This window comes from Coenobita brevimanus, chromosome 113 (assembly GCF_032717465.1).
Source record: "Coenobita brevimanus isolate Jiangsu-jjx chromosome 113, ASM3271746v2, whole genome shotgun sequence".
In the NCBI taxonomy this organism is placed as follows: Eukaryota; Metazoa; Arthropoda; class Malacostraca; order Decapoda; family Coenobitidae; genus Coenobita; species Coenobita brevimanus.
The window spans coordinates 6,603,274-6,617,444 of NC_137066.1; the positions used below are offsets into that span (position 1 = coordinate 6,603,274).

Consider the following 14,171-nt stretch of genomic DNA (forward strand, 5'->3'; position numbering starts at 1 on the left):
GTTTTCTTTTATCAGCCATTATAAGTTTTTGTTTTCACACAGTCCAGCACCTCCGTTATTCAATCAGCATGTCACTTTTCATGCACTCAACAGCTTAGTCTCCCATTTGGAGCACTTGCGGTTCGATTAGGCTTCCTTTTGCCCATGATAAGTATCAGTTGACATCTATAATTTTCGGCTCCGTTATGCTCAAGACATATGCTTACTGACTTCCAAATCTGAAGTTTAAAACAATTCTTGCAAAGATTTGTTTGTTTCATGAGACACTATCACAAGTTTATGAGATTTCTAATGACATTCACTCTACTACACTTTGATCTTTCACATTTCGCCCGCGAAAGACCTCCGCAGGGTATCCACTCTACGATTTTGTTTGCATTTTGTACGGTGAGATAGTTCGGATTGATTCATAAGTTGCTTCAAATGGTTTATCAGAGACTTTCATTAGCATGCACTCAACACTTTGTTTTCCAGTTTCTGCAAGAGAAGCTTTCATGCGTATCCACTCCACTTGGCCTCTGATCTGGTCATGGGATGTTTCGATTGGTTCGGAAGAGGTTTCGAGTGGTTCATAAGGTGCTTCAGATGGTTCATGATGCGTTTCAATTGGCATCTCGTCTACAGTTTCGTTTCTGCTTGGTTGAGGTCGTCCTTGGCGATGGACATCCTGGACACCTCTGCCACGGTGCTCTCGTCGACGGTGTGGTTTGCGCCATTGTAGTGGGGATGGAAGTCTCTCCCGTTGCTGAGTCGAGATGTAGCGCTCCGTAAGAATGATGTCCTCGTGACTTCTGAGTCTGCTGGGTGAGACGAAGTGGGTACAGGAGAGGAAGAGGGACGAGGCAAAGGAATAAGAGCAGAAGGAAGAGGTGGTGTAAGAGAGGAGCAAGAAAAAGAGAGGAATATAAGAGAAGGGAAAAGGGGTCGGAAAGAAAGCCCTAAGGACCAGGTAATAATAGGCGGACTCTGATAAATGAATAAACATTGAAGATAATTATGGTTGGCAGATCATATCACCACGGACAAAGCAAACAGAAATTCTGAAGCACATTAATGGCACGCTTCTTTCTGAATAATTTGGTTAGCCAGCATCATGATTACAGAGTACAGTATGCAACGATACAAAAAAGCCAGACACGTGGTATATATGTAATATATATGTAATATATGAGACTTGCCTGTATCTTGGAATACTTTGTTTTGATAATACAGCTGTCAGTTCATACCTACCTGAGTATGTCCTTGGAGACCATATACACATACCCTTGCCTCTCAGAAAACGACGAAGATGAGATCGGAACTTGGTGGTGGTGAAGGTGTACAGGAAGGGGTTTAGTGCTGAATTGATGGGTAGCAGAACCACCACCACGTACGCGTATAGGTCAGCTGGTGGGGCGAGAAACGGTGGATTAGGGGAAGGGTAGCTGATTTAAATAATTTATTGGTAACATGTCTCATTGCAAATATTTGATCTACACATCCACTACCACTGCTAAAGCCATCTTGTTCATCACTCAGGAATTTTGTACTATTCCATACTTTATGATAATTCTTCCATATACATTTTCTACAGCACTCACGAATCTTATGCCACGAGTTTTTTGCACTCAGTTCGTTCAACTTTAATCTTGTTTGGGTACAGTCACAGTGTTGTTTCAGTCTACTGGTACAGCTTCTCTCATCCATGCCTTCTTACATATCTCACACAAACACTTCATTCCACTCTCTCCACTACATTTGACCATCTGTGCATTCATCACTCCCTGCTAGATCATCCAATCCTACGTTGCCCTATGAGGAGCGTAGGAGCCCCAGGAGCCTGGGGCTAAGCAAGTTGGTCCTGACATTTAAGATGAGAGTGACCAGCCTCACTCATCCCTGAGTGGCATTACGTGAGCAACACACCCCAACCATCCCTTGGATATAAACCTTCACTGGCTCAATCCGATTGGTGTGCCGTAATTACCCACTAAACCACCAGGAGCCATTATATATATATATATATATATATATATATATATATATATATATATATATATATATATATATATATATAGATATATAGATATATATAGATATATATATATATATATATATATATATATATATATATATATATATATATATATATAAAATGTGTGTGTGTGTGTGTGTGTGTCTGTGTGTGTGTGTGTGTGTGTGTGTGTGTGTGTGTGTGTGTGTGTGTGTGTGTGTGTGTGTGTGTGTGTGTGTGAATGGTGTTACAAGAGGTAACAACATGTATATTGGAGAGAAGGTTGTCGCTAGTAATGAATGGTGAAGGAGGAAGTATCTCACATATGATTTATGCAGATGCTGCTTCTCGCAAGTAGTGGACAAGAGCTAGGTAGACTGGTGCAAAGTTTTGTAGATGTATGTGAGCACCGTGCCTTGTTGATAAATGTACCCTCAATAAAAAATAGTATCTGCACCTTGGGGTCGGATGGGATTTGAAATGCTTCGTCTCTGGTTCAATCGGTAATGATGGCACGCCTGTTTAATTCACAAAAATGATTAAATTGCCATGTAGTACAATGCTACTATGACGGACCCAGCTATATATATGTAAAATATATGATAACAGCATAAATGAAGGATACAAAGCGACATAATCGTGTCATTTCTCGTGAATCATTGGCTGTGTATCATAATGGCTCGCACTGAAAGGGTGCTGATACTTTTTTTTATCGAGGGGTACATAAGAGAAGAGTGATGGTTGTTGAGAAAATGATAATTACCAGCGTGATGCTATGGTGATTACAGAAATACCGTACTTGAATTCGTGTGAAGCCTTAAGTAACTGAGTACAGTGACAGAAATGACAGGCAAATGTGCCAAAGAAGTAGAAATAGAATGGTACAGGGAAGGAAGCTGCTAGTGCTGTGAAGGCCTTAGTAAGACGCAGAGGTCTGAGTGTGGCGACTGCAAGAGGCATTCATGAAGTAGTTTTAACGCCCACTCTAACATACAGATGTGACTGTGGTGTGGCATGAAAGTGAAATCAAGAGTTAGAGCAGTGATCCATGAAAGACGCAGATTATGCAGAGTATGGAAGTCTGTGGACTCCAGACTTGAAGAGAATGCACTCTGATGGTATGGGCATGTGGAGGGAATGGGTGTGAATAGAGTGGTGAGAGGGGTATATCTGTGAGAATTTGAAGGTGTGAGGAGACATCATGGGTGTAGAAGAAGGTGAATAGATATTGCAAATGAGGGTTTGAGAAAAAGAGACAGGAGCTAACGAGACCAGGGAACTGACAAGCGATCCAACTGCTTGGATGATTTTGTAAAAAGTGATGGCCAGGGTTCGGAAACCCTTTTTTAACATGACAGCCGTTTACCTGATTCTTTTAGACAAGTGAATGTAAAGCTACATGTGGAATGTTTTTGGATCTATCAGGTGCAGTCTTTATTCTGGGGGTCTTAACCCATCACCTCTGACACCCCCCAATCCCGAGGTATTTTCGATTTTTTTTTTTTTTGGCTAAAACCTCCGCTTTTGGTGAGAAACATCGAAATTTCATAGAGAAATCGCTCACCTGAGGTTTAAAATACTCGATTCAGGTAGCAGTACCTCCTTACCTTACTGGGTTTTCTAACAGGCTGGCACCAAAGAAAACGAGTTCTATGGGAGGGGAACTATTTCACACCACTCATAAACAGTATTTATTTATTTACTTGGTACGAATTTATATGTAGTACGAGAGTATATTGGTTTTCAAACAGCAATATAGGCATTATAAGCATTGTTTCACTTACTAACTCATCACCATACCTGACCTTTTTTTGCCACATTACCTGATTATCATTTCTGACTGTTTCTTCTAATGCTATGTAAACTTTGTCCTCCACATTGTCATCGATTGGGGAATCACTCTGGCCCTGAATGTCTTTATTGGCCAGGTCACTGATAACAGGTGAATTGCCGAGACAACGGCGGGGAGGGGGTGGGGGGAGGTTATGCGGTGTAAGGCGTTGTCCCTGCTTGGCATCTTGTAGAGGAATAGAGGAAGGTGTCCCATGTATACGTATGAAAAATCACGCGCGGAAATTGAAAATTGTGCAAATTATGAACCTTGCAATTGTGCGACGTACCAGTATGTCAACAGGACTGGCAAATGTAAAATGTTGCAACGTACCCATACGTCGATGGGATGCCTCGGGTTAAATGGTAAATGAATGGGAGTGTGGCTAATGCAACTGGGCAAACTATGACGAATATCTCTGTATAATTTTATTTCTGGCACTCTGAACCCTACCCTCACCCCACCTTACGGTGGGAAAAGAGGTATAGATGATGATAATACGAAGTAAATATATTAGAATATATACGATAACAGAGCAGTGAAGGCAGAGGGTGTTGTTTGATATTTTTGTAGGTATGAATTTTTTTATGTGAATTTCGCAAGATTGGAACGCAGCTCAAATGGACGAGGGAGGAGGGAGGAGTGGTGGATCAAAAGATGTGTCATTTCTATGTTTCACTCAGTTAAAACGATGAAGATTACTTTTTTATGGTTTGAAATTCTTAGAATTTTTTATTGCTGGAACATAAGACAATTGGATGGACAAAGAAGTGTGAATCAGAGAAATGGTTTCAGTTAAGGGATGAATGACTGAGACATTTAACTCTTAAGAAGATGATGCCTTTGGTCTTTCTTCTTACTCTCAAAGAGATGTTATTAATTAGGAAGGAATACTCGCACTGAAGGTACTAATGAAGGCGTTTTCTAACAGCTCCAAGTCGAAAACTCTCCACCAAACTGAGGAAGATTATTTTTCTTCGTGTGGAGGTAACAGAATATAAAAGAAATGCTCCAGCAGAGAAGTTAAAGGACAACTCATAGGTCATGGGGCGTATGGTTAATGTTGGTCTGCTTTCCTGAGTGTACAATATGTCGAACTGTAGAAAAAAGAGAACTGCATTAGCTGACTGGTTGAGGATATAAAGAAGGATAAAAGGAGGGGTCGGATTCGCCAGGCTTGCATAATTACAGTGCTTGTAGACTGTAGGTGTGAAATTTAATGAACTTGTCAAGCGGTGATAGGGATTAAAGAATATATGTAAATAATACTATACCAGGAGTGAAATATACTTATAAATGGCTGGATCAAGGTGAGAACTGTGATTAATTATACGATATGAACTGAAATAATAATAAAAAAGGTAATGATAAAAATAATATAAATTACAACCACAGCTGTAGGGGACGTGTTGGTGAAAGCATCTTAGTTGAAATGGAAAAACGTGGTTGTTTTTGCACTGTCTGTGAGATGGATCATATTTATCAAATTTCATTCCATAATAATCTCAGTCTGAAAGGATGTGATAATGCAATGGAGGACGTAACTGTTAATAAAACTGAGCACATATATGAATATAATTTACGCTGTAAATAACAATGTATGTGAGGGTATAAATGAGGGTAATGAGGTTGTAACTAAAGATGTAACAGAGGACCAAGTGAAGGATCAGAGTCATCATGGAGCAACTTACGCTTAATATCGATCTCTGCAAGTGCCATGATGCGTACTACGATGATGGGGGTCCAGCAGAGGCAGTCGGTGAAGACGATGAAGAAGAAGCGCATGGTAAACTCTCGGTCCCCCAGAGAGAGTGGTGTGTTGGCTCTGGTACGACGGATGCTGCAGAACATCCCCATATACGACATAAGGATTACCACCACACTGACAGAAAGAGAAATGGAGGTGTTACAGAGAGTGGTGTGTTGGCTCTGGTACAACCGATGTTGCAGAAAATCCCCGTATACAACTTAAGGCTCAGAACCACGTTGAGAGAGAGAAGTGAAGGTGTTACAGAGAATGGTGTGTTGGCTCTGGTACGACGGATGCTGCAGAACATCCCCATATAGAACATAAGGATTACCACCACACTGACAGGAAAATGAGACCTGGTGCTAAAAGTGCAAGTTGCAAGTGATGGCTGCCACTGTTCACACAGGAACGCTAAGGGATCTGTGAGTGACACTGGAGAAATCGTTCAACCTCGTCTTTAGCGATGATTTCTGCATATTACTCCTTGGTATTCTCTTGTAGGTTACTGGTGCAAACTATGGCGATATTAAAATGACAAGGACAATATACAAGACACTTTAAAGACATAAGCGCTTCGTTTCCTGCATTTATAAAGGCTCGAACATGCTTGCATGCGTTTGCCTTACTTGCCTAATGGCAGATCTCACGCTGCTCGATCTCTAACAGCCTCTTCATTTGGTATCTTATCCCAGAGGTCACACTGAGTGATCTTATCCCAAGTCTTTTGAAGTCTGCCTCTCACAGCTGTACTTGGAACATTCATTCATTTCACCCTTTACATTCAGTTGTCTATCCATCCTCACCACATGCCCAAACCATCTCAATTACTCTTTCTCATTATAACAGTAAATATATTCAGGTCCCAACCTTCCTTCATTCGCAGCCCTACCCACCCTCTGGCCTGTCATTTAAGGACATATTACATATCCATGAAAATAATGATTCCCATCTGTGCACATCTGAATCAACGAATATCCTCTTCCTTCACTGTCCAAGTCTTACTGTGGTACAGTATTTCACCCCAAACACATATTGCATAGCTTACAAGAACCCCTTAGCACAGCGTGAGAGCCCTCTTAATGTCAGGAGGGGCAACAATTCCCTGAACTTCTTTCAACCATTCCTTACCCTTGTTACAGATGTAATTCCAGCATCACCTCCAGCACATATCATGCCTTCCATTTAAGAAAACTTCCTAAAGCACACAAGAGAATCTGTACCAAGAGTCATTCTTTCCTACCTCTCTGTTTCATTATGGTGTCCTTCCCAATAAACACACACAAAATCAGCATTGTTTTGCAGCCTACCTCTAAAGCCACTACACATCTTATGCACCCACTTGTCACAAACACTGTACAAAACGGAGTTACTTCCCACACACTTGTGACAGACTGTGCATGGTCATACTCATGCTGATATGAGAGTACCGTCAATTGCACAAGATGTCATCACTTTTGTTTTATCAGCGTTTGCCATCAAACCCTCTCACCCCATTTCTTCACTCTATATCCGAAAATCTTCCTTCCCCTACCTTCTCATTCTCTGTGATCAACACCACGTAATCAACATACAACGCGTCCCATGGAGTCCAGTTCTGAGGTCATCTGAGAGAGTTTCAAGCATCATGATAAACAATAAGGCTTAAAACTTAAACTCTATGCACATCATCGTTAATGGAAAATTTATCACTCAACCCTCCATTCATTCTCAGCTGGGTGCAAGCAAGCTTGAACATTGACATAACCACTCTAACAAACCACTCCTTAATCCAGAGCTTTCGCATTGCCCATTTCACCATCTCGCAAGGTACACTGTCAAAAACTTTATCCATGACAAGAAGAACGAGGTACAGTTCTCTCTTCCTTCCTATATATTTTTCCTGAAGCTGTCAGACAATGAATATTGCGAAATACATCGCCACGGAAAACACAAAAGGTGCTTTGAAGCCTACAATCCACTTCATTATCTTTCATTCTTCTAACCCACACACACACAATATATATATATATATATATATATATATATATATATATATATATATATATATATATATATATATATATATATATATTATATATTATATATCTATCTATCTATCTATCTATCTATTGCCAGACGCCTCAATCCCGTTTGGGGTGGCCACAAACAAATCGCCTCCAAGTCGCCCTGTCCCCTGCCATTTCACTTCCCTGCTCCCAACTCACACCCCCCTCTCTCATATACCTCTCCACCCCATCTCTCCATCTCATCCTCGGCCGCCCCCTCACTTTCCACCTCCACCTCACTCACATACACTCTCTTCGTCAGTCTTTGACCCTCCATCCTCTCCACATGGCAAAACCACCTCAGTGTGTTCCTCATAACGCTTCCTATCACATCCACATCAACACCACAACGCTCCTTTATATCCTCATTCGTCAGCCTGTCTCTCCATGTGACTCCACAGGCTCCTCTTAAATAACTCATTTCCACGGCTCTCACTCTTGACTTGTGTCCTTCCAACAACGTCCAAGCTTCACTTCCGTACGTTAGAGTTGGTATCACAATACTGTCATGTAGTAACTTTTTCACTTCCATGCTCACTTCCCTGTTTCTTATCACTGCTTTCAAAGAACCAGCAACCTTTCTTCCCTGCTGTACCCTTTCAAGCACTTCACCCTCCAAACCTCCATCCTTACTCATCACACTACCCAAGTACTTAAACGTACTCACATTTTCCAATTCCTCACCATCCAACCTCACTGTGGGTGGGGGCGCTCACCATCCACTCACTCGGTGTAGTGCTGCTGTTGGGTGTCTGCCCTTTTCCTCTCTTCCATCCTTCTTTCTTTCCATCCTCTTCTGTCTTTGTTTCCTTCATTCTTTCCTTGTCCTTCTGACTACGGGTGACCCTACACTCCCTCTTCTGTCTTTCTTTCCTTCATTCTTTCCTCTTCCTTTTGCCTGTGGGTGACTCTACACTGAGTGACAAGCCAGATGGTTTCCTGTACACCAGGAAACTATTTACTACGCTGGGTGGTAACCATAAAACCAAATTTTGGCACCTAGTGGTTTAGTGGGTAATTATTGCACTCCAATCGGATTGAGCCAGTGAAGGTTCACATCCAAGGGATGGTTGGGGTTGATTGCTCATGTAATGCCACTCAGGGATGATTGAGGCTGGTCACTCTCATCTTAAATGTCGGGACCAACTGCCTAGCCCCGGGCTCCTACGCTCCTCATAGGGCAATGTAGAATTGGATGATGGATGGATGGATATATATATATATATTCTATTCTATTCTATATACCTAGGCTGCTTCCCCCAAGGAAAGGGAGGTAGCCGAGACAGGACGACACACTCCCCATTAACTCATCCATTCAAACACATTCATTCGCATCTTAGCCCCAAAAGGGAGAACGGACAGATCCTCACCGCACCACACCACACAAGGGTCAACTGTGCAATGCAATCAGTGACATCCGCAGCAGGGCCCGACAGCAGAGCTGGTTTACCCCTGCCACATCATAACGGACCCATCTCCTTACCCGCACCTGACCTGACTAGCTGATCAGACCAAATGCGGGAGAATATCCCCTCAGGGCTGCGTCATCATTTATTCATTCACAATTTCTCTCCATTTATTTCTGTCACGCACAGCCACTATTCCTTGCTCAACAGACATCCCTCTCGCATCCAGCGCTCTCTTCACACTGTCCATCCATCCTATTCGTGGTCTTCCTCTCAGCCTTACACCTCTCACAGCAGATCTAGTAATCTTTTTCACCAATCACTCATTATCCATTCTCTCCATATGCCCAAACCATCGCAACACCCTCTGCTCAACTCTACCAGCCATCTCCCGAACAACTCCAGTTCTCCTTCGCACTTCATCATTTCGCACTCGATCCATATGCGTCACTCCACACATACTCCTCAGACACCTCATCTCCATTACATTCAAACTTTTCCTCTCTGCTACACCCATATTCCATGTTTCAGCCCCATATAACGCAGTCGGTACCACAACACCCTCATACAGCCTTCTCTTTACATCCATTCTAAGCGAACGACATCTAAACACTTTCATTCCTCCCAGCACCTTTCCTACTTCATTTATTCTAAACTTCACTTCTGCATCTATTCTTCCACCCACAACAACATGTGACCCTAGATATTTAAAACACTCTACCTCCTCAAGCAACTCGCCATTCAAAAGTATATTCATCCCCCTATATATATACTGTATATATATATATATATATATGTGTGTGTGTGTGTGTGTGTGTGTATTGCCAAACTCCTTAATCCTGAAAGGGCGGCGACAAACAAATCGCCTTCATGTTGCCATTTCCCCTCCATTTCACTGCCCTGCTCCCAGCTCACACCCTCCTCTCATATACCTCTCCATTCCATCCCTCCATCTCATCCTTGGCCTCCCTCCCTCTCTCCCCCTCCCTCCACCTTACTCACATACACTCTCCTCGTCAGTCTCTCACTCTCCATCCTCTCCACATGGCCAAACCACCTCAATGGGTTTCTCCTAACGCTTCCTATCACATCCACATCCACACCACAACGCTCCTTCACATCCTCATTTGTCAGTATCTCACTCCACGTGACTCCACAAGCTCCTCTCAAATAACTCATTTCCACTGCTCTCGCTCTTGACTTCTGTCCCTCCAACAAGATCCAAGCTTCACTTCCATACGTTAAAGTTGGTACTACAATACTGTCATGTAACTTTTTCACTTCCATGCTCACTTCCCTGTTTCTTATCACTGCTTTCTAGGAACCAGCAACCTTTCTTCCTTGTTGTACCCTTTCAAGCACTTCACCCTCTAAGCTTCCATCCTTATCATCACACTACCCAGGTTCTTAAACGCACTCCGTTACATTTCCCATTTCCTCTTTATCCAGGCTCACTGTGCATTCACTGACTTCACTTTTCTCGATGACCATAACCTTACTCTTACCTATCTTCACCTTTAGATTCCGTTTCTTACACACGCTCCTAAACTCACCCACCAAGCCTTGCAGCTCCTCTTCGTCTTCATTTACCGACACAGTACCATCTGCAAACAACAGTACAGGGAGTTTCCAAACACTGCCCTCTCTCATTAGGGCCGCTCCAACATCAACTGCCCTACCTTGTATCTCTTTTATAACCCCATCCATATACAGATTGAACAGTCATGGAGACATGACACATCCCTGTTTCAATCCAACCTTCAAATAAAAAAAATAACTCAGTTCACCATCCACATGCACTGCAGCCTTAACACACTCATACATACGCTTCACAGCATTCAACAACTTCCCATCTACTCCATATATTCTTAATACTTTTCACAATCCTTGTCTATCCACCCGGTCATGTGCTTTCTCCATATCCATGGAGGCCGCATACAACTTCTTTCCCTTCTCTAGAAACTTTTCCACTTAGTACCTATTAATAAATATCTGATCTTCACAACCTCTCCCTTTCCTAAAACCTCCCTGTTCTTCTCCAACTAGCTAATTCCTCTGTTACTTCACTGTCAATAAGTATCCTACCATACACTTTTCCTATTACACTAAGAAGAAAAATTCCCCTGTGATTACCACATACTTCTTTTTCCCCTTTTCCATTGTACAGGGGAATAATTGTACCTGACTTCCAATCCTCCGGGACTCTACCTTCCTCCCAGGCCAATCTGCACATCTTCCACATCCATTCTATCAGTATCTCTCCGCCATGCTTCAGCATTTCACCACACACTCCATCAATCCCTGGGGCTTTCCCCATTTTGACTTTCTTCGTTGCTTCCACAACTTCCATCCTACTGATTTTCCAGCAGTTCCCCAGCCACTTATACTCACATTACTTTTGTTCTCTATGTTCAACAATTCCTTAAAGTGTTCTCTTCATCTGCTCACGTTATCTGCCTTCTCCATTCGTAATCTACCCCAACTAACTTCTTTGGCACCGTGTCTAACTCTCTTTACCTCTTTCCAGAACATTTTCTTACATTCCCTCCACTTTACGCTCAAATTCTTTCCAAATTCCCCATCCACTCTCTTCTTACTCTCTCTTACTAATGTTTCCAGCTCTCTCTTCCTCTCTACATGTAAGTCTCTTTTCCATCTCTCAACTTCTTCCACGCCCCTGTTTCTCATCCAGTCACCGTATCTTTTGTGCCACAGCCTGTCTCACCTCTTTATTCCACCATGCTGTTCCTTGCACCCCTTTTTGTCTTCTCTTCACCCAACACACCACCACACATGCTGCACAAATTTCTTCTGTGAATATCTTGCACACATCTTCCATGTCCCCCATCTGCTCTAATCCATATTTACCCAATCGCTCCTCCAATTCTCTCTTATATTCTGTCTTTTTGTCATCCTCTTGTAACCTTTCCACCATCCTTGAATATACTACTTCCTCCTGTCTTTCCCTTCTATTTCTTCATTTCATTTGGACCTTGATTCTTACCACCACCAAGTGGTGGTCAGAAAGTCCACTCCCCCAACCTCTATATGATCTTGCATCCATTACGCATATATATATATATATATATATATATATATATATATATATATATATGTGTGTGTGTGTGTGTGTGTGTGTGTGTATGGTGAAATGCTGAAGCATGGGGGAGAGATAGTAGTAGAATGGATGTGGAAGATGTGCAGATTAGCCTGGGAGGAAGGTAGAGTCCCGGAGGATTGGAAGTCAGGTATAATTATTCCCTTGTACAAAGGAAAAACGGAAAAAGAAGTGTGTGGTAATCATAGGGTCATTTGTCTTCTTAGTATAATAGGAAAAGTGTATGGTAGGATACTTATTGACAGAGTTAGAGAAAGAACAGAGAAATTAGTTGAAGAACAGGGAGGCTTTAGGAAGGGAAGAGGTTGTGTAGATCAGATATTCATTCTTAGATCTTTAGTGGAAAAGTTTCTAGAGAAGGGAAAGAAGTTGTATGCGTCTTTCATGGATTTGGAGAAAGCATATGACAGGGTGGATAGACAAGGATTGTGGAAAGTGTTAAGAATATATGGAGTAGATGGGAAGTTGTTGAATGCTGTGAAGAGTATGTACGATGGTGCGAAGGCTGCAGTGCGTGTGGATGGTGAACTAAGTGAATTTTTCTCTTTGAAGGTTGGGTTGAAACAGGGATGTGTCATGTCTCCATGGTTGTTCAATCTGTACATGGATGGGGTAATAAAAGAGGTACAAGGTAGGGTAGTGGATGTTGGAGTGGCCCTGGTGAGAGAGGATAGTGTTTGGAAACTCCTGTACTGTTGTTTGCAGATGATACTGTGTTGTTGAGTGAAGACGAAGGGGAGCTGCAAGGCTTGGCGGATGAGTTTGGCAGAGTGTGTAAGAAACGGAATCTGAAGGTGAATGTGTCATAAAATGACTAAATGTCATAAAATACTTTGTGGTTCCTTTGTGGTTGAGTTATATATATATTAGACTTTGTGGACGAGCGGTTTTTATATCTTGGAGTAGCTTCCCATTTGTCATGTAGTGACAGGAGAGGTAAAGAATAGTAGGGGACTATTTTTATTTGTCTTGGAAATATTAACAAGTCTCTCACACAGAGCGGAGTATAGAGTCCCGCTAGCTATCTCTCTGTCTCGCTCTCGCTCCCTGTCTCTCTCTCTCTCAAGTTGCTAAGCCCTTCTCCCCATTACCTGCCTGTTTTATGGCTAACTTCCGTCTGAGTTCTCTTTCCTAAATTCTGGTGAAACAGAAGATGTATCACGTGTGTTCCCTGTGATGGAAAGTTCTAGAAGCCTGTGTGTGAGTATGTGTGTATGTGTGTGTATGGTCACTAGGCACTGTCTGTTTGCCTATCAAGCACTCCTTGAGTTAAGAGGGTGTAAGCATGTTTAGCATTGCTCGATTCTTGCAGACACAATACCTTCTCATCATCTGACTCCCTGCTTCTATCTGTCTCTCTCTCTATCTATTTATCTATCTATCTATTATGATTTGCAATTATAATATGGAGTCCTAACACAAATGTAGGGAAGAGTAAAGTGATGGTCTTTGAGAGAGGTGAAGTCAGTGAATGTACAGCGAGGTTGGATGGTGAGGAATTGGAAAATGTGAGTACGTTTAAGTACTTGGGTAGTGTGATGAGTAAGGATGGAGGTTTGGAGGGTGAAGTGCTTGAAAGGGTACAGCAGGGAAGAAAGGTTGCTGGTTCTTTGAAAGCAGTGATAAGAAACAGGGAAGTGAGCATGGAAGTGAAAAAGTTACTACATGACAGTATTGTGATACCAACTCTAACGTACGGAAGTGAAGCTTGGACGTTGTTGGAAGGACACAAGTCAAGAGTGAGAGCCGTGGAAATGAGTTATTTAAGAGGAGCCTGTGGAGTCACATGGAGAGATAGGCTGACGAATGAGGATATAAAGGAACGTTGTGGTGTTGATGTGGATGTGATAGGGAGCGTTATGAGGAACACACTGAGGTGGTTTGGCCATGTGGAGAGGATGGAGGGTGAAAGACTGACGAAGAGAGTGTATGTGAGTGAGGTGGAGGGGGGAAGAGGGAGGGGGAGGCCGAGGATGAGATGGAGGGATGGGGTGGAGAGGTATATGAGAGAGGGGGTGTGAGTTGGGA

At 42.5% G+C, this 14,171-nt stretch overlaps 1 protein-coding gene across 1 annotated transcript in view; it reads right to left on the bottom strand.

Moving 5' to 3' along the window:
• Positions 1-618: 618 nt before the first annotated feature.
• Positions 619-14,171, bottom strand: part of LOC145418322 (relaxin receptor 2-like) — a 212,176-nt gene continuing 198,623 nt past the window's right edge. The window contains exons 19-21 of the mRNA XM_080286762.1: positions 5,516-5,706; positions 1,231-1,386; positions 619-800 (exon numbers count right to left, since the gene is read on the bottom strand). Of these exons, the coding sequence (XP_080142888.1) occupies positions 619-800; positions 1,231-1,386; positions 5,516-5,706 (529 nt within the window). The remainder of the gene's footprint in view (positions 801-1,230; positions 1,387-5,515; positions 5,707-14,171) is intronic.